This window comes from Anolis carolinensis, unplaced genomic scaffold (genome assembly GCF_035594765.1).
Source record: "Anolis carolinensis isolate JA03-04 unplaced genomic scaffold, rAnoCar3.1.pri scaffold_10, whole genome shotgun sequence".
Taxonomy (NCBI): Eukaryota; Metazoa; Chordata; class Lepidosauria; order Squamata; family Dactyloidae; genus Anolis; species Anolis carolinensis.
Window position 1 is genome coordinate 18,301,784 of NW_026943821.1, and position 23,859 is coordinate 18,325,642.

General features: G+C 49.2%; 3 protein-coding genes across 3 annotated transcripts; all 3 read left to right on the plus strand.

Moving 5' to 3' along the window:
* Position 1: 1 nt before the first annotated feature.
* mtf1 (metal regulatory transcription factor 1) lies at positions 2–9,044 on the plus strand. Its single transcript, XM_003226905.4, has 11 exons — positions 2–153; positions 1,407–1,882; positions 2,851–3,089; positions 3,385–3,516; positions 4,134–4,207; positions 4,517–4,650; positions 5,194–5,271; positions 5,554–5,644; positions 6,066–6,634; positions 6,840–6,903; positions 7,205–9,044. The coding sequence occupies exons 2-11, from the start codon at positions 1,445–1,447 to the stop codon at positions 7,648–7,650; spliced, it is 2,265 nt and encodes a 754-aa protein (XP_003226953.2). The 5' UTR covers positions 2–153; positions 1,407–1,444; the 3' UTR covers positions 7,651–9,044.
* Positions 9,045–12,395: 3,351 nt separating this feature from the next.
* Positions 12,396–17,580, plus strand: yrdc (yrdC N6-threonylcarbamoyltransferase domain containing). Its single transcript, XM_008119900.3, has 6 exons — positions 12,396–12,984; positions 13,058–13,277; positions 15,018–15,132; positions 15,830–15,949; positions 16,693–16,835; positions 17,077–17,580. Exons 1-6 carry the CDS (start codon positions 12,909–12,911, stop codon positions 17,144–17,146), a joined length of 744 nt encoding a protein of 247 aa, XP_008118107.3. The 5' UTR covers positions 12,396–12,908; the 3' UTR covers positions 17,147–17,580.
* Positions 17,581–19,470: 1,890 nt separating this feature from the next.
* airim (AFG2 interacting ribosome maturation factor) lies at positions 19,471–22,922 on the plus strand. Its single transcript, XM_062962517.1, has 5 exons — positions 19,471–19,632; positions 20,752–21,015; positions 21,455–21,634; positions 22,119–22,243; positions 22,483–22,922. The coding sequence occupies exons 1-5, from the start codon at positions 19,514–19,516 to the stop codon at positions 22,524–22,526; spliced, it is 732 nt and encodes a 243-aa protein (XP_062818587.1). The 5' UTR covers positions 19,471–19,513; the 3' UTR covers positions 22,527–22,922.
* Positions 22,923–23,859: the final 937 nt, after the last annotated feature.

The following is a 23,859-nucleotide window of genomic DNA, read 5'->3' on the forward strand; positions in this document are numbered from 1 at the left end:
CCCGGCGTGCGCTGCGCGGGGCGGAAGCGGAAGCGGAAGCGCGGCCGCTCGTACGACGAGGGAAGGGGCGACTCGAGCGGGGCGCCATGGAGGCCGGGCACCGGAGGGCGCTGCTCATGCCGCGGATGCTGCTTCTCCTCTTCCCGGGAGCCGGTGACTGATTTTTCCTGTGCCTCCCATTCAACCCTCTCCCCTTTATCTTCGAGTGTAGCGACCATTCAGATTTCAGCTGGCCATCTGTCGGGAGGGTTTGGGTGGTGGCTTCCTTTATGACTGGGTGGCCCTTGGGTCTCTTCTAACTTCATTATAGAATCATAGAGTTGGAAGAGACCTCCTGGACCATCCAGTCGAACCCCATTTTTCCAAGAAGCAGGAAAATCGCATTTAAAGCACCCCGACAGATGGCCATCCAGCCTCTGCTTAAAAGTTTCCAAGGAAGGAGCCTCTACAACATTCTACTGCTGAATTCCCGACAGATGGCCATCCAGCCTCTGCATAAAAGTTTCCAAGGAAGGAACCTCCACATTCTGGGGGCAGAGAGTTCCACTGCTGAACAGCTCTCACCGTTAGGAAGTTCTTCCTCATGTTCAGGTGGAATCTCCTTTGTTCCATGTTCTAGTCTCTAGGGCAGAACGGAATTGTTTCCTACTTGTAAGCCGCTCTGAGTTGCCTTCGGGGTGAGAAGGGCGGGATATAAATGCAGTAAATAAATAAATTGTTACATAGTCATATAGGCTGCTTGGGGGTTCAGTGGAGCTTCTTTCCATCTCTGGAGGTTTTCAACAGAGGCTGGATGGCGATCTGTCTGGGGAGCTTGGATGGTGTCTTCTTTTATGGCCGACAAGTTTGTTAGAGTTTGTTACAGTAGAGTCTCACTTATCTGACATAAACGGGCCAGCCGAACGTTGGATAAGCGGATATGTTGGATAATGAGGGATCAAGGAAAAGCCTATTAAATATCAAAGTACATTATGATTTTACAAATTAAGCACCATAACATCATGTTTAACAACAAATTTGATAAAAAGTAGTTCAATACGCAGTAATGCTACGTAGTAATTACTGTATTTACAAATTTAGCACCAAAACATCACAATGTATTGAAAAGATTGACTACAAAACATTGACTACTAAAAGGCAGACTGCGTTGGATAACCCAGAATGTTGGATAAGCGAATGTCGGATAAGTGAGACTCTATTTACAAAGTGTCTGTAAAAGATTTAGAGCAGACATGATCAAACTTTGGCTTTACAAGTGTTTTGGACTTAAAGTTCAAGAGCCACCCAAATGTAGACGTGCCACTGTTTAATATCAGGATAATATCAGGAGTGCAGAGGGTCTGTTGAGAAGCAATTCTCCTTTTGCGGGACTCTCCTCACTGTGTTCCTGCCTCATCCCCCTGTAGATGCGCCGCCCGTGAGCCTCGCTGAGCGCCGCTGAGCCATGGGGGAGCACAGCCCAGAGGATGTCATCTACTATGTAGTGGAGGACGATGAAGAGGAGGACGAGGAGGAGGACGCGTTGCTGAAGCTGATGGGCCAGAATGGCCTGGCGCCGTCCTCACCCCGGATGGTCTATGACCGGACCACCGTCCTCATTGAGCAGGACCGGGCCCCGCTGGAGGGCGAAGAGGAGGACGAGGAAGAAGAGGAGGAGGGGCCCGGCCCAGAGGCTTTGTCTTTCCTGCCGGAGGGCCACGATGACCGCTTCCAGGCCCTAATGGCCAGCCACGAAGGCGTCTCCCAGGGCTATGTGCAGCATATCATTTCCCCGGACCAGATCCACCTGACCATCCACCCTGGCTCCACTCCCATGCCACGCAACATCGAAGGGGCCACCCTCACGCTGCAGTCTGAGTGCCCCGAGACCAAGCTGAAGGAGGTGAGCGATGGGTTCCATGTCCCAGAGGGGCAACAGCTGCCTTGGGCAATAGAGGCCTTGGTGCACCCTCTCTAGTTTGAAAAGTCTCACTGCTATCTTTAAACTTTGAATGCATATTTTATTAGGCCCAAAGTATCTTTGGATGGAAAGCGTTGGTTGGCTGATTCATACCCCTGCTAAATTACTACCTGCTTCCCGTGGCGCCTGGCCACTTGCCGGCCAGGCCTTGCCTGTTTTTCCTGTTCTGAAAAATGGCAGTGCAGAATTGGCTTTTGATTCTGAATGTTGCTCCTGCTGTATCGGCTAGGCCTCTGCTGCTGTTTCCAGAGTTTCCTCACTGAAGAGCAGTTCTTTAGCAGTAGCAGCTCTAGCTAGTGCTCATCTTTCTCCTGTTTGTCTCTAACCAGAGGATTCTGAGAGCTTGCCCAGAGGGGCCAGCTCAGGAGTGAATCCCTAAGGAAGGCCCTTGCAGGGGACCAGGTTTCAGGGTGAGGCTTTGGAACCCACAGAACTGTCTGCTGAACTTTTGGGTTTCTGGAAAGTTCCTCTTCTTTCCCTGAGGACAGTTGACTCCTAGAGTCTGCTCTCAGCCTGGCAGCCATCTAAAGGGCATTGGTTCCTGGTGTGTGGGGAGGTGGCGCCAAGGACACCCACAGAGTTGTGTATGTTGGTTCTCACTCAGCCTGTTCTCCTAGTCAGAGAGGGAGAGGCAGGCTGTGTGCTTAGGCATGCATGGGAGAGACATGCTACTGGTGGCTCCCTTTCTCTTGTTCTCTTGTGGAAATAAGAGCTTTGTTCTAGCAGTTCTGCTGTCGATGGCACCAGCCAAAGTTGTATGCCTTGTGAGGGCAGCTGAAACACCTCTCCCACAAGAGCCCTCTCCTCTTCCTGCCATCCTCCATAGTACCTGCCCCACCTGTCTGTGTTATATGGGAGATGTGGCATCATGTGTCTTTGTGTGTCTGCAGGTGAAACGCTACCAGTGCACCTTTGAGGGCTGCCCTCGCACTTACAGTACTGCGGGCAACCTCCGCACCCACCAGAAGACGCACCGGGGGGAGTACACCTTTGTGTGCAACCAGGAGGGCTGCGGGAAGGCCTTTCTCACATCCTACAGCCTCAAAATCCATGTCCGAGTCCACACCAAGGAGAAGCCTTTCGAGTGCGATGTTCAGGGTTGCGAAAAGGCCTTCAATACACTGTACAGGTACGAAGAGCCTTGAGGGCAAGGCCTGGCATTTTCCCTTCAGGGATTCCTGAAGGGTTTGTGGCTGCATATTCATAGCTGGTCCCCTTTAGAGTTTGAAAGAAGAACCTTCTTAGTGGGTTATTTTACTTTCTGCTTTCCTGTCTGGCGTTTCTCTTGGTGCCAAGTGGAGACTGGCATTTTGGGTGCCTGCAGGCCATGGTGCTTCTTTCTTCTGTAGATCTTGTGCATAAGAGTCCCATGTTAATGGAGACCCTGCTGTTTCCGTCCCCCTCCCCCCATACTTCTCTTGTAGGTTGAAAGCCCACCAGAGGCTCCACACGGGGAAGACGTTTAACTGTGAATCGGAGGGTTGCAGCAAGTACTTCACCACACTCAGTGATTTGCGGAAACATATTCGGACTCACACTGGAGAGAAGCCATTCAGGTGATTCTCCAGGCAGGGGGTGAGGGTGGGTGGGGGGAGGAGAGGCTTGGGTTGCCCTCAGTATGTGCTGTGGCATCCCCTTGATCTCAGACTTCCCTAAGGCTTAAGCTGCGGCTTCTTTTGAGTTCCGTGATTCTCTGTAGATTCCTAGGCAAGGCCACATCTGGCTGACAGAACACCTTCTCATCCTGGCTCTCCAGAGCATTCCCTTCTGCATTGATCATGCAGGTGGGCATCTCCAGGGCCCCCTAGAATTTATGTTGCATGTAGTTAAAAGAACCAGTAGCCATAGCTTACTCAGGAGGAAGGCTTCAAGTAGTTAGCCGCAGTGTGGAAGGAAGTTGCTCCTGCAAAACTTTGCTACACTAAAGATCTTGAGTGGTAAAAGAGCCCTGTTTAGTCTAGAAGCTGAGGCCCCAGTTAGCTTCCTCATTCCCTTCCTCCCTCCATTCTGGTTTCTTTGGTGGCAGCCAATGGTCAGAGTCCATTTCCCTTCTGAGGAAGATTCTTATGCTCTGAGATGGGATTAAAGCTGGCCTCCTGCTATAGCAGCAAGAGGCAGAAAGTGTTGGTTCTGCAGGGAGCCTCAGGTTGTGCTCTCCTCCCTTTTGCTGAAGGTGTGACCACGATGGCTGCGGAAAAGCTTTTGCTGCAAGCCACCACCTGAAGACGCATGTCAGGACACACACTGGTAAGCTGTGGAGTAGAGTGGCTTTTTGGCCTTCATGGTGAGTCCCAAAAAATGCTGTACTCTGCATGCTGATATCCTCCGGCAGAGGCATTTTCTGGTCCCTGCTTGAGTTGCATCTGGGAGGGTAAATCACTTTTTGCTTTTAACTGTGGAATTATAGCTTAACTGTAAGAGGGTTTGAGAAGTTTCTGGAAGAACCTCTCCAAGAGAGGTGGTGGTGGTGATAATGAGCAGCAGGGAATTCAAGGCTTTGAGGCTCATGCCTCATCACTGAGGATGCTTCTCTCCTCTTCCTTCTCCCTGCTTCAGGCGAGAGACCCTTCTTCTGCCCCAGCAATGGCTGTGAGAAGACTTTCAGCACACAGTACAGCCTCAAGAGCCACATGAAGGGACATGACAAAGGGCTCTCCTACACCTTGCTTTCCAATACCAACCTCTCGGAGGTGGGTGCCTCTACTTTCCCCTTTGAAAGAAATGCACTTTTTCTGCATCATCTTTAGTCTGGAGGGCTGTATTCTGGGGGTGCCTTTCAGAGCAAAGGATCGTCAAGAGTTTTGGAGAACTCTTCCTTTGGCATGTTGAAAGTGAAATTGTGCTGTGGAGAATGGGTTTCCAGGCACACTTCTCGACACTGGCAGGCTGATGACTTGAGCTGAACAGCACAGACATCATATGTAGAAGTGCCACTTGCAGTAATGCTTTGAGCTTCCATGCTGGAATTCCTGAGAAATGAAAGTTTTGCCCAGTCAGAGAGGGGTCTTGGATTACAGGCAGGCCCTCAGTGAGGTGCATTGTGGGGAAAGGAACCCAGGTGGGCCTGGGTTCCAGAGAATGAGTTGCCAGAGGCAGTCTCAAACCATTCCAAGGGGAGAAGGGGGAGGGGTCCTCAGTAAGTAGGACAGGATGGTGGCTGTAGGGTTGCTGCATTCCCTGGAGGCTGAATGTTCTTAACGCCAGCCGCCTCTCTTCTTTCCTCTCCTCTCCAGGACACAAACCACTCTCTCTGCCTGAGTGACCTGAGCCTCATGTCCACAGATTCAGAACTGCGGGATAATTTGAATCCAGTGAGTATCTCACTCATTTGGTGGTGATGGTGGCACCATAGGAGGCATGGGGGTACCCTCTTGCTATGCCTATCTTTTTATCATATTTGATGGTGAGGCTGTGGTGCTCTTAGGAGCAAGCAATTTTCTGTGCCTCTCTGGGGTTGGGGGTATTGGGAGGAGGCACTGCCAAGGGGTGCCCATTTCTGGGCTTGAGCGTGTGGTTGACAGGGCCCCCAGACTCCATTGTAGGGACTGCTGACGGGATGTGCCTCGCCTCTCCCTCCCTTTGCACCCATGCAGGGCCAAGACCTGAGCGCCATCCCACCAGCAAGCATCTTCATGTTCCAGAGCCCAGAGCCGGCTGCCAGCCAGGAGGATTGCCACCCAGCAGGTAAGCAGAATCAGAACTGGTGAGGCAGGACGGCCATTGAGGGAGGCACCCCTCCCTTCTCAAAGACCCCCTTGCAAGGACAGCATAGAGCCAGAGAACTGTGAGCCGCAGCCAGTCTCTTGTTGGGTCTACGATTTTGGATCATGTTTATATTAGGTGGTTTTAATTCTATGTCCTCGTGTCTAAATGTTTTATCTTTGTTTGCCTTATTGATTTTAATGCATAGCTATATATTTCTTGTTTAGATTTTATGATTTGGTTTTATATGTATGTTCGGCATTGAATTTTGCCATTATTACATTGCAAATTGCTTTGAGTCCCCCCTGAGGTGAGAAAAGTGGTATATAAATATGGTAAATAAGTAATTTTGAGCAAGCCCCCCCCCCCCAGCTGTTTCTCACTGCTTCCTTGTTTGATGCAGACTCCTTGATTGAAGATTTTGCTGGCGATGCAGAGCCGGACTCTTCTGTCCCTCCTGTCGAGGCCTCCACCCCGTCGCTCTCCCTGCCACTGGTCCTGCAGCTGGGCATCTCTGAGCCTCCCACTCCAGTGCCTCCTGCTGCTCCTGTGGCTGGTGGCCCTCCTCAAGGGGCCTACGGCACACCCACCCCCCTCCTCCTGGCCCCTGAAGTGCCTGCCTCTAACCACACGTCATTTGCAGCCAATCCCCAGGACTTCCTGCAGCACATCCAGGCGCCCACTGCTCAGCCGGCCGAAGTGGGGTTCCCTGTGGCTGCAGGGCCTACACCGCCTGCTCCGCCTGCCCCTCCTGCCACCGTGAGTGTGGCTGCTGCTGCTGCCGCTGCTGCCACCAGCGAAGTCCAGGCGGTACCCCTGGGGGGAAGCTCTGTGCTGGCTGGCAGCCCCACCATCACCCTGACACCCTCCCAGAGTACGGCCCTCCTGCAGTCCAGCATCGTCATGGGAGAACAGAACCTCCAATGGATTTTGAATGGGGCCACTGGGGTGCCCCAGAACCAGGAGCAAATGGTGAGTCCTGGGGGAATCAGGACTGCTGAGATCATCAGCTAAGGCAGGGGAGCATGCATGGCCAGTTCTGGGCCGGTCCAGGAAGGTTGGTGGGACTAACTGTGGGTTCTCTGCTCCCAAGGGGTGGGTGGGATGGGTTGTTTTAGAGCTCTGCCCTCCTTATCAGAAGGAGGAGAGGTACCAACAGCCTGTTCTTTTCCCAAAGCCCCAGGCTCCGGTGCTGGAGAAGGTCTTCTTTACAGCTGCCCTGCCCGTCTCTGGCAATGCAGGTAAGAAAGTACCCATTGAGGAGGAGGGGGTTGCCACTCTGCCTGCTGGCCCACTTGGTATTGGGAGCCCCTTGCTACTGCAGTTGCTCCTGCCACTTCTTAGGTCATTGTGGGGCTCAGGACTTCCTCCATCCCTCCTTCTCTCTGTTGCATCCGATATGGAAAGGCATACAGGCCTGGTGGGAGCTCACATCCCAGTTTTGCTAGAGGGGCAGCCAGCCCTCCTGCTCTTTTGCCTGGTCCCAGACTTTGCTGGCCCGCTTCCTGCCCCCCAAGTGACTATGTGCCTCTGTGTCTGCAGGGAGCTCCGTACAGCAGATCGGCCTGAGCCTCCCTGTGATCATCATCAAGCAGGAGGAGGCCTGCCAGTGCCAGTGCGCCTGCCGCGACTCCGCGAAGGAAAAAGCTGCTGCCGCCTCTGCTGCCAGCAGCACCAGTGACAACAGCAGCAACAGCTGCCCCTCCTCATCCTCTGTGGGGGGCCTGCCTGCTGCCCTGGCCACCAGCACCCCCTCTGCTGGGTCGCTTCCCCCAGTGGCTGCGTTTGAGACGAGCGCTCTGCTGGGGGGGAACCCTTTGGACTCCCCCCAGAACCAGTCCTTAAGTGCCATGTATGTCTCTGACTTCCTCTCCCTCCAGAGTCCTTCCGAGAGCCCCTCTGCCCTGATCCCGCTCGAGGCCCTGTTGCAAGGGGTGGAAGAGGAGGGGGACGGGGCACTGGAACCCAGAGGCGGCTTCCCCAAGTGAGGAGGCCCTTCCAGACTCAGGAAGGCGGAAGGAGCAGGTTGAGCGAGAGGCCTGGATCTTTCCCAGGCGGAGAAGAAGGAAAAGGCCACGGCCAAAGGAAAGAGGCCCAGCTGGACTCTTCGGTCATTTTGGCCCTTTACAGTGCCTCTGGGCATGGAACCGGTCACTTTGAGAGGGGGATGTTGTGGGATGTCTTCCCTTGAGTTGCTCCTTGCTGCTGCAGAGGGGGTGCTGACTTTGGGGAGGATATGCAAGGATCTTCTTACAGCTCCTGGACGTCTCTTCACAGTCAGTGTGCGCTAGAAAAGGTGAAGGGGAAGGGTATGTGGGGACCCTCATGGGAGGGGCATCTGCACTTTGTGGGGTGGTTGGTGTTGGTGGTGTCCCAGCTTCAGCGGCAGGGAGAGGGGCAGCGGCAGCCCCGTGGGCATCTCTCTCTCCAGGGCTCCTCCACTGGCTCGCTCTCAGGAGGCTGTTTGGCCAGCCTGGTGCCTCCTCTTTTTTGCACATAGGCCCACAGCTTGGTTCAATGTTGCTGCTGGGTATCCTCTGCTTGGTAGGTCTCTGGCCGAGAGGCAGGGCCCTGCTGCCTCTTCAGAGCGGCCACCTGGGTGTTTACGTGAATAGCCCAGGGCCTCAGAGGGTTTGCACTGCCACAGCTTTGTTAGAACTGCTCACCCAGTGCAGTGGGCAGCGGCACAGAAGAAGGGAGGCTCCTGTACAAGCTTGGCAGGAGTTTGCTCTCAGCGGGCGGAGGTCCCTATGGCATGCTAGTCCTGATCAAGGGGAGCTGGTCTTGCCATGGGGAACAGTTTGCCTAGTGAAGGTGTGGCAGTTCCCTTGGGCCTGTGATGCCCTTGCTTCATCTCTGAGCGAGAGTCTCCCCTTCCCTTTGCACCGTGCAGATGGATGCTCGCCAGACTGTCTTGTGGCCCTTCCCAGGGCCCTTTCTGATCCTGCTGAGCACTGGCCTCTGCATTCAGGTTGATGAATTCAAGAGCGCATTTTTTAATCTTCTAACTTTACTCAGGGTAAACTCCTAACATAGCCTCCCCTTGCCCCACCCAGAAGCCTGTAAGGTCTTGAGAAGTCTTTTAAAAATGCTTTATTTATCTGCCATTTTCTTAGTTGTTGTTTGAAGAAGTTTGATGCCATTGCTCCTGTTACTCCTTATGTGATTAGGCAGCTGCCCCTTTGATGTTCTGAGAAGAGAGCCTTCCCCGACAGTGCGGTCAGGGTCTTGCCAAGCAGCTGCAACCAAGAAGAGTCCTGCTGGATGGTGTGAGGCATTGGTTGGCACAGCGGGGGCCTTGCTGAGTATGTGTGCGTGTTTGTTGGCTGTCTTGCTGTCCTTTGGCCTTTTTGTCTCCCAGGCCTTGGTACTTCCCTTCCTGGTGTGTGCCGATGCTTAGTCCTCCCTAGAGGCTTCCTAGCAGACAGAAGGTGATTTCCCTTGGCCTTCCTTTGTGCTCATGAGACAAACATTGCCTGAGATCGGTCTTGGTTTGGCATGAAAGCCCCGTGTTGGGCCAGTGGCCTTGGAGTGGATGCTGAAGGCCTTGCTTGGGGTGTGGAGGAGGCGTTATCACTTTCCTCTGATGCAATGAGGCTCCCTCCCACCTTTATGTTAGGGTTCAAGGAGCGCTGTCTCAGTTGTGTTGAGAAACCAGGGCCTGGATAGCCCTGTTGGGAGGGTTTGGAGAGACTTCTACTCGGCCCAGATTTGAGGAGGAAGAGAATACCTGGAGTCTGTTGCATTGGGTGGAAGCTGCTGCTGGAAACTAGCGAAGGGAAGTAGTTTTTTTGCTGTTCCTTCGACACTAACTGGGCTCTGAAATGCACTTTAGTTCTCTTTTTGATTGCTGCAATTTCCTTTGTAAATAACTGTGCAGAGTTCTTAGGGTGGTTTCCCCATTGCTCTGATAGAAGTTAAGGCGGGTGTGCAAGGAAAGAAGAGAAAAGGAAAAAGAGCACTTAATCTCTGTGCAATATGTGTAGCTAGAAGGGGCGCCCCTGTTCACCTGTCTCTCTGTGTGCCGGGGAGCCCTGGAATAATTTGGGTGGGAGCCCTGGCCTCCTCCGCTGCTCCCCTCTGACTTATGCATTGTGAAGCCAACGCCCTGTCTATGCAAAACCCCTGTGAGGAGCAAAACTGAATGGGTCCAGCTGCTCTTTCTAAGGCAGGAGAGGTCTCTGCTCAGGCCCAGAAGCAACACACGGCAGATGCCTGGGAGCAGGAACAGTGATGCGGATATAGTATGAATTAAGGTGTGAGGGTTTTTTTTTTTAAGTAAGGGTGTTATTTCTCAACCATTTCCTTTGAAATCATATTGGCACACTTGCTTTCGTTTCCCTTTCACCTCCCCCTTTGATATGGGTCACGGCTGTGTTGGGGCTTGAGCTCTGGCTCTGCACTGAGAAAAGCCAAGGAAACTGGATATATGTTTGCCCTGTGTGTCTGGGTGTGTTTGTGGGAATGGTGTCTCACCCACAGAGTGTTTTCAGTCATGCGCACGCTGGCCAGAACTGGCTTCTATGCAGTGGACATTCACTCTAGCAAAGGCCGTTCATACGTAGCAACACATGCGTGTTTGGGCCTTGTGTTCTTCTCAGTGAAGAGTGCGTTGTTCATGGAAAGAGGCTCCTCCACTGTCTCTTTTTGAGGGCTTCATGTGGGGGGACGTCAAGAGGGGCTGCCCTTCACTTTAGCAGTTATGTGGGGTATGAAGGCTCTGCCATGTCTTGGAGGAGAGATTTCTCAACCTTTCCTATGTGGAAGCAAAATGGGAAAAGGGCATTTGGCAGGTGCCCCCGATAGAGTGGGGCAATTTCACTAGTGTTTAAGACCCCACAGGTGAGATTGGAGGTTGGGCCGGAGAAGGAGAAATGGGCAGGTGGGGGGGCCAAACGCTCCTCCCCTCAGCACCACCTTCCACATGAGACGTGTGGTTCCATCCCAGCGTGGGGCAGTGTAGGCTCCCAAAGGTGCTCAGAGACCTTTTGCAAAGTGCCTTTCGGGACCCCCGCATCCCATCACTAGGGGAGAGGGGTGTTGCGGGTGGTGCCCCCCACTTGCCCCCCTCCCTCCTTTCCGAAGGGCCAAGAGGAGACAATGAAGAGGCGAAACTGCCAGTTTCTCTCAGGAGTTGTGTGTGTCGCATTGAAGCGTGTGCTAATTTAACCGAAACATGGGAACAAATGTCCTTGCATTGAGCGAGATATGTGAAGATGTGAGTTACAGGTACCGTACTTCCAAAGGAAGAGCTTCTCCAAACCCCTTAGAGCATAATACACACATGGATTTGTATTTTTTTGAAGAATGTAAAATGTGAAATAACAGTGTTTGCTTAACGGCTCCGTTTTGTATTAAAAGATTAATATTGTACTTTGAGATATACATACCAGGAAGTGGGAATTGATTTTTTTAAAATCAGAAGCAATATTAATACCAATGGGATCTAATTAAACGCTTGTTTAAACTCGGTGCCTTGGGAGGAATTATTTCTAATGGGGATGGCCCAGCAGACAGTTGGGATGGTGCTTTTCAATTGCAGGCAGGGAAAGAAACGGGCTTGATTCTCATTGCATGACGTCCCTCTTAGTATTGACTGAACTATAGGGATGACGTCCCTTAATGTTAAACTAATGGCACAGTGTGCCTCTTAACTGGATCTTCGCTGCCATATAAAAAAGGTACAAGGTTTCCCCTTGACATTAGATCTAGTTGTGTCTGATTCAGGCGGGTAGTGCTTATTTCCATTCCTAAGCCAAAGAGCTGGCGTTGTCCATAGACACCTCCAAGGTCATGTAGCCAGCATGACTGCATGGAGTGGCTTTACCTTACCATCGGAGCTGTACTTAATGATTTATTTATAAACGGGTCGGCAGAATGTTGGATAAGCGAATATGTTGGATAATAAGGAGGGTTTAAGGAAAAGCCTATTAAATGTCAAATTAGGTTATGATTTTACAAATTAAGCACCAAAACATCATGTTTAATAACAAATTTGACAGAAAAAGTAGTTCAATAGGCAGTAATACTACGTAGTAATTACTGTATTTACAAATTTGGTACCAAAGCATCACAATGTATTGAAAACATTGACTACAAAAACATTGACTACTAAAAGGCAGAATGCATTGGATAATTGGATAATCCAGAATGTTGGATAAGCAAATGTTGAATAAGTGAGACTACTATATTTCTCCTCCGCTCTTCTCATCCTGAAGGAGACTTAGAGAGCGGCTTACAGTTTGGCCGCTTCAGTGCCACATTGCAAATACGCAGCGTATAAAGATAATAAATAGATAATAAACACCTGGAGGGCCGAAGTTTGCCCATGACTGATCTAGACACTAGACTCCTATTGATGCAGGCCAAAATCTCTCTGGGTTTTTATGCTGCCGCATGACACTGTTGGCTCATGTTCACTTTCCTGTACACTTGAGGACTCCAAGATCTTTTTCACACATCCTGCTGTTGAGCCAGGCATTGTCCCCATTCTGTATCTTTGTACAGTAGAGTCTCACTTATCCAACATAAACATGCTATGCTAGTTTTTATTTATATATATATATATATACACACACACACACACACACAATATAATTTACAATAATATATAATTAAAACATATTGTATATACATATATTATATTTTAATATGATATAATAATAATACAATATAATATTTATATATTATATTTTACATGTAATATTATTGATATAGTACAATATAGTAATTTATTGCCAGTATTGTACTATGCTAATAATATAATATTGTATGTAAATTTAATTTGTACGCTGCTCTGAGTCCCCTTTGGGGTGAGAAGGGTGGGATATAAATTTAGCAAATAAATAAATAAACTGGCCGGCAAAATGTTGGATAAAGGAATATGTTGGATAATAAGGAGGATTACGGAAAAGCCTATTAACATCAAATTAGGTTATGAATTTACAAATTAAGCACCAAAACATCATGTTTGACAAAATTGACAGAAAAAGCATTTCAGTACACAGCAATGTTATGTAGTAATTACTGTACTTACGAATTCAGCACCAATGTATTGAAAAGATTGACTACAAAAACACTGACTACTAAAAGGCCGACTGCGTTAGATAATCCAGAACGTTGGATAAGCGAATGTTGGATAAGTGAGACTACTGTATTTCGTTTCACTTCCTGGTCTGTCAGCATGGGGCGGAAGTGACGACACCCGGGTCGAAGTGACGTCGCCCGAGGCGGAAGCGGCTTCCTCATGCGGTGCCGGGCGGCGGCGGGAGCGGCGATGAAGATGTTGCGGGTGGCGCGTCCCTCTCCGCGGGCGGAAGGCGGTGAGTGGGACAATCCTCGGGCGGGAAAGGGCTTTCTCTGTCTCTATCTCCCACGCGTCCCTTTCCTCCCCAGGCGTCGTGGCGGCAGAGGAAGCCTCCTCCTCGTCGGCGGCCTGTTTGGCGGCGTCCGCGCTACGCGGAGGCGGCCTGGTGGCGCTGCCCACGGACACCGTCTACGGCGTGGCCTGCCTGGCCGAGGACTCTCGGGCGCTGGAGGCCCTCTACCGCCTCAAGGGCCGCGATCCCGGCAAGCCCCTCGCCGTCTGCCTCCCGGACCTGGACGTCCTGCACAGGTGACCGGAAGGGGTGGGGCCTTGTATGAATCTAAGTTGTTGTGAGTTCTCCATGTTCCTGAAGCATTCTCTCCTGACGTTTCGCCTGCATATATAACCGGCATTCTCAAAGGTTGTTGAGGTCTGTTGGAAACTAGGCAGGTGGGGTTTATATATACAGTAGAGTCTCACTATATATATATATACAGTAGAGTCTCACTTATCCAAGCTAAACGGGCCGGCAGAAGCTTGGATAAGCGAATATCTTAGATAATAAGGAGGGATTAAGGAAAAGCCTATTGAACATCAAATTACATTATGATTTTACAAATTAAGCACCAAACCTTCATGTTATACAACAAATTTGACAGAAAAAGTAGTTCAATACGCAGTAATGTTGTGTTGTAATTACTGTATTTACGAATTTAGCACCAAAATATCACGATATTTTGGAAACATTGACTACAAAAATGGCTTGGATTATCCAGAGGCTTGGATAAGTGAGGCTTGGATTAGTGAGACTCTACTGTATATATATATATATACAGTAGAGTCTCATTTATCCAACATAAACGGGCTGGCAGAACGTTGGATAAGCGAATATGTTGGATAATAAGGAGGGATTAAGGAAAAGCCTATTAAACATCAAATTAGTTCATGATTTTACAAATTAAGCACCAAAACATCATGTTATACAACAAATTTGACAGAAAAAGTAGTTCAATATGCAGTAATGTTATGTTGTAATTACTGTATTTACGAATTTAGCACCAAAATATCACAATATATTGAAAACATTGACTACAAAAATGTGTTGGATAATTCAGAACATTGGATAAGTGAGATTCTACTGTATATATAGGAGCCCCGGTGGCAAAGTTTGTTAAAGCACTGAGCTGCAGATCCCGGGTTCAAACCCCGGGAGCGGTGTGAGCGCCCGCTGTTAGCTCCAGTTCCTGCCAACCTAGCAGTTCGAAAACATGCCAATGTGAGTAGATGAATAGGTACCGCTCCAGCGGGAAGGTAACGGCGCTCCATGCAGTCATGCCAATGGCCACATGACCTTGGAGGTGTCTACGAACAACGCCAGCTCTTCGGCTTACAAATGGAGATGAGCACCAACCCCCAGAGTCAGACATGACTGGACTTAATGACTGTACTTTATCTTACTAGAGTCTCACTTATCCAACATTCACTTATCCAACGTTCTGGATTATCCAATGCAGTCTGCCTCCCACCTGGATCCACAGCTCTTTCTCTAGGCAGCAAGGATTGAACTTTTTGTGTATTTAATTTCTGACAATGTTGTTACTGTAAGTTTATTTTATGCAATTCTTATCTTTATGTTAGTAAATTTATGTTAGTAATTTTTTTTTAGTCAATGTTTTCAAGACATTGCGATGTTTTGGTGCTAAATTCATTAATACAGTAATTACTACATAACGTTACCATGTATTGAACTCCCTTTTCTGTTGATTTGTTGTAAAACATGATGTTTTGGTGCTTAATTTGTAAAGTCATAACCTAATTTGACGTTTAATAGGCTTTTCCTTAATCCCTCCTTATTATCCAACATTTTCGCTTATCCAATGTTCTGCCGGCCCGTTTATTTTGGATAAGTGAGACTCTACTGTATGTGGAATGTCCAGGGTGGGAGAAAGAACTCTTGTCTGTTTGAGGCTCAGCCCAGGCCTCCCTATTGCTTTCCATCTAAAAGGCATGTTCCGTGTTTGGCCAGAGCCTCTCCTTATTTTTTCACAGGTTCTGCAAGGTCCAGGTTCCGGAGGGGCTGCTGCAGGACCTTCTCCCGGGCCCTGTGACGCTAGTCCTGGAGCGCTCCGAGGCCCTCAACCCGGATCTCAACCCCTTCACCCCGGTGGGTCCGACTCCAGGGGGTTTGGGCACATAGATGGGCTCCCAGGGAAACAAGGGCCCAGGCTGCGTGGGACCAACTGAGTTGAAAGGCACCCTGACCCTTTAGAGCAGACATGGACAAATTTGGGCCGTTTAGATGTTTTGGACTTCACCATTCCTAACAGCCTCAGGCCCTTTTCTTTTCTCCCTCAGCCGCTTAATTTTTAAAGCTACGGACAATGCGATTGCTGTTGCCCGCTTTTGGTCCAAAACTATTTAGCTGTTTGTGATTCCTTTATTTTATCACTTTTAAACTTATTTATTATGCAATGCTTTTGACACGAAATAATACTTAATTTTTATTTAATTTTAGTTGTTAAGTTATAATTTGTTTTTATATATTGGGTTATCACGTTTTCATTATGGGCATTGAATCTTTGCCTTTTATGTTTGGAATTCACCCTGAGTCCCTCCGCGGAGATAGAGCGGAATATAAATTAAGCATTATTATTATATGGCCTGGAAACTATACAGAAAGTCTTTACATCAGGTTATTATTATTACACTGTTTAAGAAGATAAACTCTTGCATTCCTTTCTCCCTGTCCTTCGTTCCTTTGGTGAATTTGTGCTGGAGTTTGTGATTTTGAGATGGGAAACGGAAAGGCAAGATGCATTGCTTCCCGCTAAACTGCCGTTCCTTCTTCTCCTTTTCTACAGCTGGTGGGCGTTCGCATCCCCAACCACTGGTTTGCCCGGGAACTGGCCAGGATCTGCGCGGCCCCCCTGGCCTTGACCAGCGCCAACCCCAGCCACAAGGGCAGCACCTTGGACGTCACGGTGGGCAACACAGGACCCCACACATTGGGGGCAGAGAATGTGTGTGTGTGTGTATGTGGCAAGGATCTTCTGGGAAGCTGGGATACAGCTGGGGGGAGACCTTCCTTCGCTTCCCTTGGCTATATCCCTGTTTTCCTGGCCAGGCTCCTTGTTCACTTGCGTGCTGAGCTCCTAATAATATTACTATGTAACAAATTTTGAAAAAAAATTATGTTGCTAGTTAGAAAGTGATATTTTTTATTTAATTGTATGACACTTACTTTGAAAGTAGTTGTTCTACTCCAGAAACTTTGTTTTTGTGGTTGCCACATCCTATGTTGAATTGGTTGATAGTCTCTGACATACTCATTAAAAAAACAATTGCAAAATGTGCTGCAGGATGTCCCTCCCGCAAAAACAAATTTTTGCAGTTTAATAATTTTTTCCATGTTTTTATGATAGAACCAATTAGGAAATGACATACATAACCCAAGATCAAAAACCGTGTTGCATAATAATAATAATAATAATAACGATCTGCCAACTGCAAAAGGCCACCCTGCTGGGATCTGCACGCATCATCCGAAAATACATCACACAGTCCTAGGCACTTGGGAAGTGTTCGACTTGTGGTTTTGTGAAACGAAATCCAGCCTATCTATCTTGTTTGCTGTGTCATACAACGTCGTTGTGTCAATAATAATAATAATAATAATAATTTATTTCGCACCTCTCCTTATGGCACCTTTCCTCTCTCTTCAAAGGAGTTCCAGGAGCTGTGGCCTCATCTCTCACTGGTGGTGGATGGGGGGCCCCTGGGGGACACCCACAGCCCAGAGAGCCGCCTGGGCTCCACGGTGGTCGACCTCTCAGTCCCAGGCAAATTCAGAGTCATCCGGCCAGGATGGTAGGTTTGATGAGAAAAGGCAGGGAGGCACTTTGTGACACCAAAGCATCTGTATGTGGGGCTGGTATCCCTGATGGCAGTGGGGCAACTGTGTGAATGCCTTCCCTCTGTGCAGCAGCAGTGCTTGGCTTTCCTTGCAAGCCTTTCACGCCTCCTGCTGAGGAAGTGCTCTCTTTTGAGACCAAGGCAAAGGAACGGGGCTTCTCTTCCCCACTGCATCTCTTCTTCTTTTTTTCCACAGTGCACTTTCACAGACTCTGGACATCCTGGTGGTCAAGTACGGCTTGACTCTGGAACCGCCTGGCTCCTGAGCCCATCTCTCTGGATTTTTGCTCTGGGACACTGCTGTTGTTCTTAGCAGCCGCCGTATCAGGAAGGACTCTGCAGAACCTCCTCCCTTTGGTGCAAAAGACCCTCTCCTCCTGCCCTTGCTCTTCCTCGCTCAAATGACTCCCTCTCTCTGGCTCACAACCATTTCCTGTGAAGGAGTTGCTTTTTTCTTCCTTGAGAGCAGCTGACTCTTGTGTGGGGGAAGGCAGACAGATCTGGCAAGGAAGCACTGGGATTCTTGGGGCTGAGAACATTGGGGTAGCATCCTGGAGTAAATAGGGAGCTGCTCCATGATAGTGGGACTTTCCTCTTAACGGGCATCCAGTTGCCTTTGAACTTGTGAGGGTTCTGTGAAAACCCAAAGGCATGGGTGCCGCGTTGGGACCAATATCAGTAAACAGAAACTTTCTGCAGACTGCTGCATGTGCTGCTGCTGACTCCATCCTTCCTTGCACAGAGAGGGGGTGGTGAGGGTGGACGTTGCTGCAGATGGAGTTGTTGTTGTGTCCATTGAAGGCCTGAATGTGGAAGTAGGCCTGTGCAAGAGGAAAGTAACGGGCGACAGGGTTGTAGGGTTGTGTTCAAGGTGATGAGCACAAGGGTCCCTGAGCCCCCCCCCCCTTTCTCATCCACACGGAAGGAAGGAAGGGTGGCTGGCCAGGAGTAACGTGCCAGGTTCTTGCCCTCTACCTGGAACTTGTTGCCAGAGGCCTGTCTTCCTAGGAATGCTGTACTCAATCTATGAGTGATGGGAGTTCTCCAAGTATCCTAGTGATCTGGTAGCATCTGATTCGAACAGAAAACACAGGCAAGAATGGCAGAGGTTTCAATCAAGAAGTTTTTTATCTTGCAGTTTCGGCAATACATACACACAAAGCTCAGTATAAAAAGTCCTCTTATTCTCCTCTCAGCAATCTTCACAACGATTCTCCCACATAGATCTCTCTTCTTTGTCCGTAACTTTCAGCAACACCAGCATTATTATTATTATTAGTCTCAGGGCAGTGGTGGGGTATAAATAAAAGACTATTAATAATAATAATAATAATGACCTCATGATTGTGTTAAAAGACAAAGTATGGATTGTCGATGTTGCAATCCCAGGTGACGGCAGGATTGAGGAGAAAGAACTGGAAAAGTTGACACGATATGAGGATTTAAAGATCGAACTACAAAGACTGTCACAAACCAGTCAAGGTGATCCCAGTGGTGATCGGCACACTGGGTGCTGTGCCTAAAGGCCTTGGCCTGCAGTTAAACACAACCGGCGCTGACAAAATTACCATCTGCCAGCTGCAGAAGGCCACCTTACTGGGATCTGCTCGCATTATTCGCCAATACATCACACAGTCCTAGACACTTGGGAAGTGTCCGACGTGTGATCCAGTACAACAGCCAGCAGAGTGTCTGCAGTGGACTCATCTTGTGTTTCAAATAATAATAATAATAATCTTTTATTTATACCCCACCACTGCCCTAATCTCTGTGAGAGATGGTAGTGGGCTATAAATAAAAGCTTATTTTTTTACTGATACAAAAACACAGTATATACATCTCATTTGCTATGGCATACTGTGTTTTTGCGTCAGTAAAATAATAAACTTATTTATACCCCACCACCATCTCATAGGTACTTGGGGCAGTTTACAAATAGCACACAGTGGTGCCACACAACATATAAAATGTAGTATATCAACATATAGAATACAGTATATCAAAATGCAGGGTCCCTGATGGCGCAGCATGTTAAAGCGTTGAGCTGCTGAACTTGCGGACCGAACGATCGCAGGTTCGAATCCAGGGAGCGGAGTGAGCACCTGCTGTTAGCTCCAGCTTCTGCCAACCTAGCAATTCGAAAACATGCCAATGTGAATAGATCAATAGGTACCACTCCGGCGGGAAGATAACGGCATTCCATGCTGTCATGCCGGCCACATGACCTTGGAGGTGTCTATGGACAACGCCGGCTCTTCGGCTTAGAAATGGAGATGAGTACCAACCCCCAGAGTCAGACATGACTGGACTTAAAGTCAGGGGAAAACCTTTACCAAACCTATATCAATGTTAAAACCAGACATTGTAAAACTAGCAAGGACCATAGAGTCAATAATACGGCAAAGTATGGGTTAAGAAATACATGCAATTAATTTAGCTTCCACTGGCTAAAGATAGTAGGCTGGCTGCTATCTTAATCTGGTTCAGGAAGCTGTAAGTGTGAGGGAGAGATAAGAGAATACAGCTTTCCCGCCCTTTGCACGAATGGAAGAACAATGTAGGATCCAAGGTTTTGAAATTCAAGCAATGCGGATTGTTTATAAGCCAAGGGGAAAGAGAGTCCCCGCCTACAGATGGCTGTGACGTCACTCCAGGACAAGCCACGCCCATCGGAGGAAGAGGCAGGGCTGGGGACTACATTTCCCGTCAGGCCCCGGGGGCGGCGAGAAGGAGGGAAGAAGGCGGAAGGCAGGTGAGTCAGTCAAGGGAGCCTACCAGGCCTGGGCCAACTTGGGCCTTCTCTCTAGTTGTTTTGGACTTCAACTCCCACCATTCCTCACAGCCTCAGGCCCCTTCCTTTTCCCCCTCAGCCGCTTAAGCGGCTGAGGGGGAAAAGGAAGGGGCCTGAGGCTGTGAAGAATGGTGGGAGTTGAAGTCCAAAACAACTAGAGAGAAGGCCCAAGTTGGCCCAGGCCTGGCCTATACTGCCATATAATCAATAATGATGATAATAATAACAAAATTTGAAAAATGTTCTGTTCCTGGTTTGAAAGTGTTATTTCCTGTTAGCGTGTGCAGTCCTTGCTTGGAAATTATTTGCTCTACTTCAGAAACTTCGTTTTTTGTGGCTGCCGCAAATTAGGTTGAATTGGTTGAGATTCAATGCAATATTCACCAACTCGGATTTGGTGCTCATCTCCATTTCTAAGCCGAAGAGCCGGCGTTGTCCGTAGACTCCTCCACGGTCATGTGGCCGGCATGACTGCATGGAGTGCTGTTACTTTCCCACCAGAGTGGTACCGATGGATCCACTCACATTTGCATTTTTTTAAATTGCTAGGTTGGCAGAAGCTGGGGCTAACAGCAGGAGCTCACCCTGCTCCCCGGATTCGAACCACTGACTTTTCAGTCAGCAAGTTCAGCAACTCAGCGGTTTAATCTGCTGTGCCATAGGGGGGCTCCAAAACATGTACAGTGTTCCCTCACTACTTCACGGTTCACTTTTCGCGAATTCGCTCTTTTGCGGTTTTTCAATAAATTCTAAAAGACTTATTATAAATCATTAAAAAATTACAATTTACAGCCTAAGGAAGGGAGGAAGGAGATGCTGAGAGAAAAGGAGCCCAAGTGGCAGTGGGAGGAGAAGGAAGCGATTTATCAACACACGATTGGTTGATAAAGACTTAAAATCTTGTATAACTCCTAAAATAATGTATAAATATTAAAATAAATATAGTGTCCCTAACCCCAGTGATAAGTGAGGGAACACTGTATTACTTTATAATTAAAATTAAAGGACAAGTAAACAAAAAATATGTTTTTAAAGTTACAGTTCGTTCCTCTGTTCTCTTCATTATCTTTCCTTTTCTAGGATGCCCTGCGAGGCCCTGCACTCTGCCCTGCGCAAGGCCTTCCGAGGGGTTCAGGAGCAGTATGGGGCCTGGAAGGGGACCCTGGCAGCCGTGGCCCCGCTCCTGGACTCCCTGAGCAGTCTGGCAGAGCAGGCGCAGGCCCTTCAGGTGGCAGACCTGGACCGGAGCCCCCTGCGCCCCTTCCCTGGACTCCGGGGGCGGCTGCAGACCAAGCACCGGGCGGCTGCAGAGGTCTTGCTGGCCAATCTCCAGCAGAAGATGCTGTAAGTAGTGTGCGTGTGTGTGTGTGTGGGGGGGGGATATTGTTTGCTTTGGGCATCACTTTCCCCCTTTTGGTCCAGCCATGGTGTGGGTGGGGATGGGCAATGCAGAGGAGGGTATTGCCGGCTTCGTCTACAATAAGATGGACATGCAGTTTCAAGATTTCCTGGTTGGAAATTGTCTAGTTGTTTGTGTATGCAGACAGTCCCCAAGTTAGAGGGGAGCCTAGCCTTCATCATCTCTGGCCGAACCCTGTGGCTGTTGGAAAATGCCAGCCCAAGATCTTCCACTTCTGCCTTTGGACCTGAAGCATTTGCAGCAACATGAGGCTGTAGGATGGCCTCTGATCCCTTGAGGGGGATGGAAGGAAGGGGCCAAGGCAAGCAGTGAGGGGCCAAGGCAAGCTCTCCGCAAGTGACACTGCCTTCCTCCTCCTTCCAGCCCTGAACTGCAGAAGGCCAGGGATACCATGGGCACCCAGGTGACTGGCATCTTCCTGCTCTGCGAGGCACCAAAGGCTGAGCTGGGCCTGGAGAGCTTATTTCAACGCCAACCGCTCTGCCCCTCGCTGGCTGACATGTTGGAGTGGCTGCTGGACATTGAGAGGCTCTACCACCAAATGTATCCTTTGCCAGAGAGCTGCTGTGTTCCCAACGCTCTCTGTTATCACCAGCCCTGATGCGAGATCATTCCGCACAGCCTCAAGGCTTCCTAAGACATCAAGGTTAAACTGTATTTTCTTTATAAGTGTTAGCTTTCAATGCATTGCAACCTTTGTTTCAAAGCTGATTGTTTTGGTTACTGGGATTACAAACAAAGTTAGTTCTGGGAAGTTATTATGTAAACTAAATGGCAGTGGATTTGATACACATAGGCTCTGCAACTCCACTCTTCAGTCACCACCCTACTTTTAGCAGTTCTGGCCCCCAAATACTTCTTTTCCAGCCACTGCATCATGTATTTTATGGACAGAGCAGCAATTCTCCATCCTGACCACAAAAGAGCTGCTTGGTTTTGCCACTGCTGCTCCCTGCCTGGAATATGTTGAGGGTGCCATTGGGCAGTGGAAGCGTGTGGTCCATTGTTTGTTCTTAATGATCAGAAGATACCTGGAGGCCAAGCTGCTCCTTCTGCAGATCAGGTATGAGAACCTGGCAGGGATGCAAGCCCTTCCCAAGGCCTGGGAGCAAGTCATGCAGCACAGCCGGCAGCAACAAGGCACAGTGGAGGGTAAGTGGGGATGGCAGGTGGGCCGACATACAAACAGTATTTTTGTGGGAGGCTGAGGAATGTTGGAGGCAGAGCTGAGATTAAGGCCCTTCTCCTGTGACTCGAGCCGGCCTGATTTCCTTGGCATAGGAGTCACCAAGAGCATTCTGAACTCACCTTAAGCAGCAGGGCTTCCTTGGGGTGGGTATTGGCTGTGCAGCCCCATTGGGGAATGCTCTTCTGCTTTCCCTCCTCCACAGATGCCTTGCTGAAGGTCTCTTTCTTCCTGGAAGAAGCTGCCTGAGGAGGGAGGACAGTCCTCTCATGCCGAGAGCTCTCCGACATTCCTGCAGGTGGAAAGTCTCTACTTGGTGCAAGCAGGGGCCAGAAGTTGGTTTTTCTTTGCACTGGTGGGCAGAGAGCATTTCAAATGGAATGGCTGGATCATTACTATTTTTATTGCTCTTTGCATTAATAACCACCCCTTCTGGGGAAATCACCTGGTTTTTGTGGCCTCTGAGCATAGAGCATAGAGGAGGAGGTTGGAGGAAGAGATCAGCGGCAGAGGGAAGCTGGTCTTTCTGGGAAAGGTCCAGCTACAAGGTCTTCCTCATCTTTGGCCTTGAATTGTGTTCTCACCCTTTCAACTTCATTATCCGTTTGCTGCATCTACACAATAAAGATGGAAAATTTTTGCACAGCTGCTGTCTGTGTCTGTCGGGTTGACGTTTCCTTGATCCGCACGATGGCGCTGCAAGGGGATTTCCTCCGACAGATGAATGCGCTCCGGTCATGTTTCAGATGCATTGAGCCTCTTTTACCTCCAGGACACAAAACGGGATGCACTTTGCCCTCAAAGCTCTGTCCTTTTCTGAGATTTGTGAAGCAGTTCTGGGGGAAACGTGAACTGGAGCTCACCGAAGAAGAAGGCTGTGTGGTGATGTGATAGTCTTTCTTAAATGCCAGAAGGAATGTTGTGTATAAGATGGAGCAAGATGCTGTTCTGAGACTGGGACCTGGCCAGGGGATTTGAATGGCAAGAAACGAGACTTATTGTAACCACCAGGAGGAGCCTATGGACTGTAAGGGCTGCTTGAGAGTGGAATGGGATTCCTTGAGTGAAAGTGGAAGTCTTCATAGGTTGTCAGTGCTTGAGTGTCCTTGCAGAAGGGGCCCTAGAGACCACTGTCTCTCTTTCTGGCCCTGGGATAGATAAGGAACTTAATTGTGGCTCCCTGCCTAGCCCAGCTCTTTGCAAATGGGAGAGACTGAGGCCACGACCTCCTTGTCCTTCCCTCCATCTCAGAAGGCATGTGCTGTCTGACCGGAGGCCCAACGGCAGAGAAGGGAGATCTCAAGGAAGCCCACGGGTTGTAAATAAACTCCAATCACTCAAATGTTTTGCTTTATAAGGGAAGCATGTTAACCATGAGGCAAGTGTGGAGGCTGTTGCAAGTGTGGAGGCTGTTGTCAGACTGGTTACACCAAAGAGGGAGGAGGTGATGCTGTGCCAGTCCTTGTAATCCGCCCAGCTGCCGGTCTGCAAAAAGGTGGAGTGGCCCTGCTCTGCATCAAGCACCTTTTCCAGGTTGCCTGCCTTTTCGACCCAGAAAATCAAGAAAGAGGAAGGGCGCGAC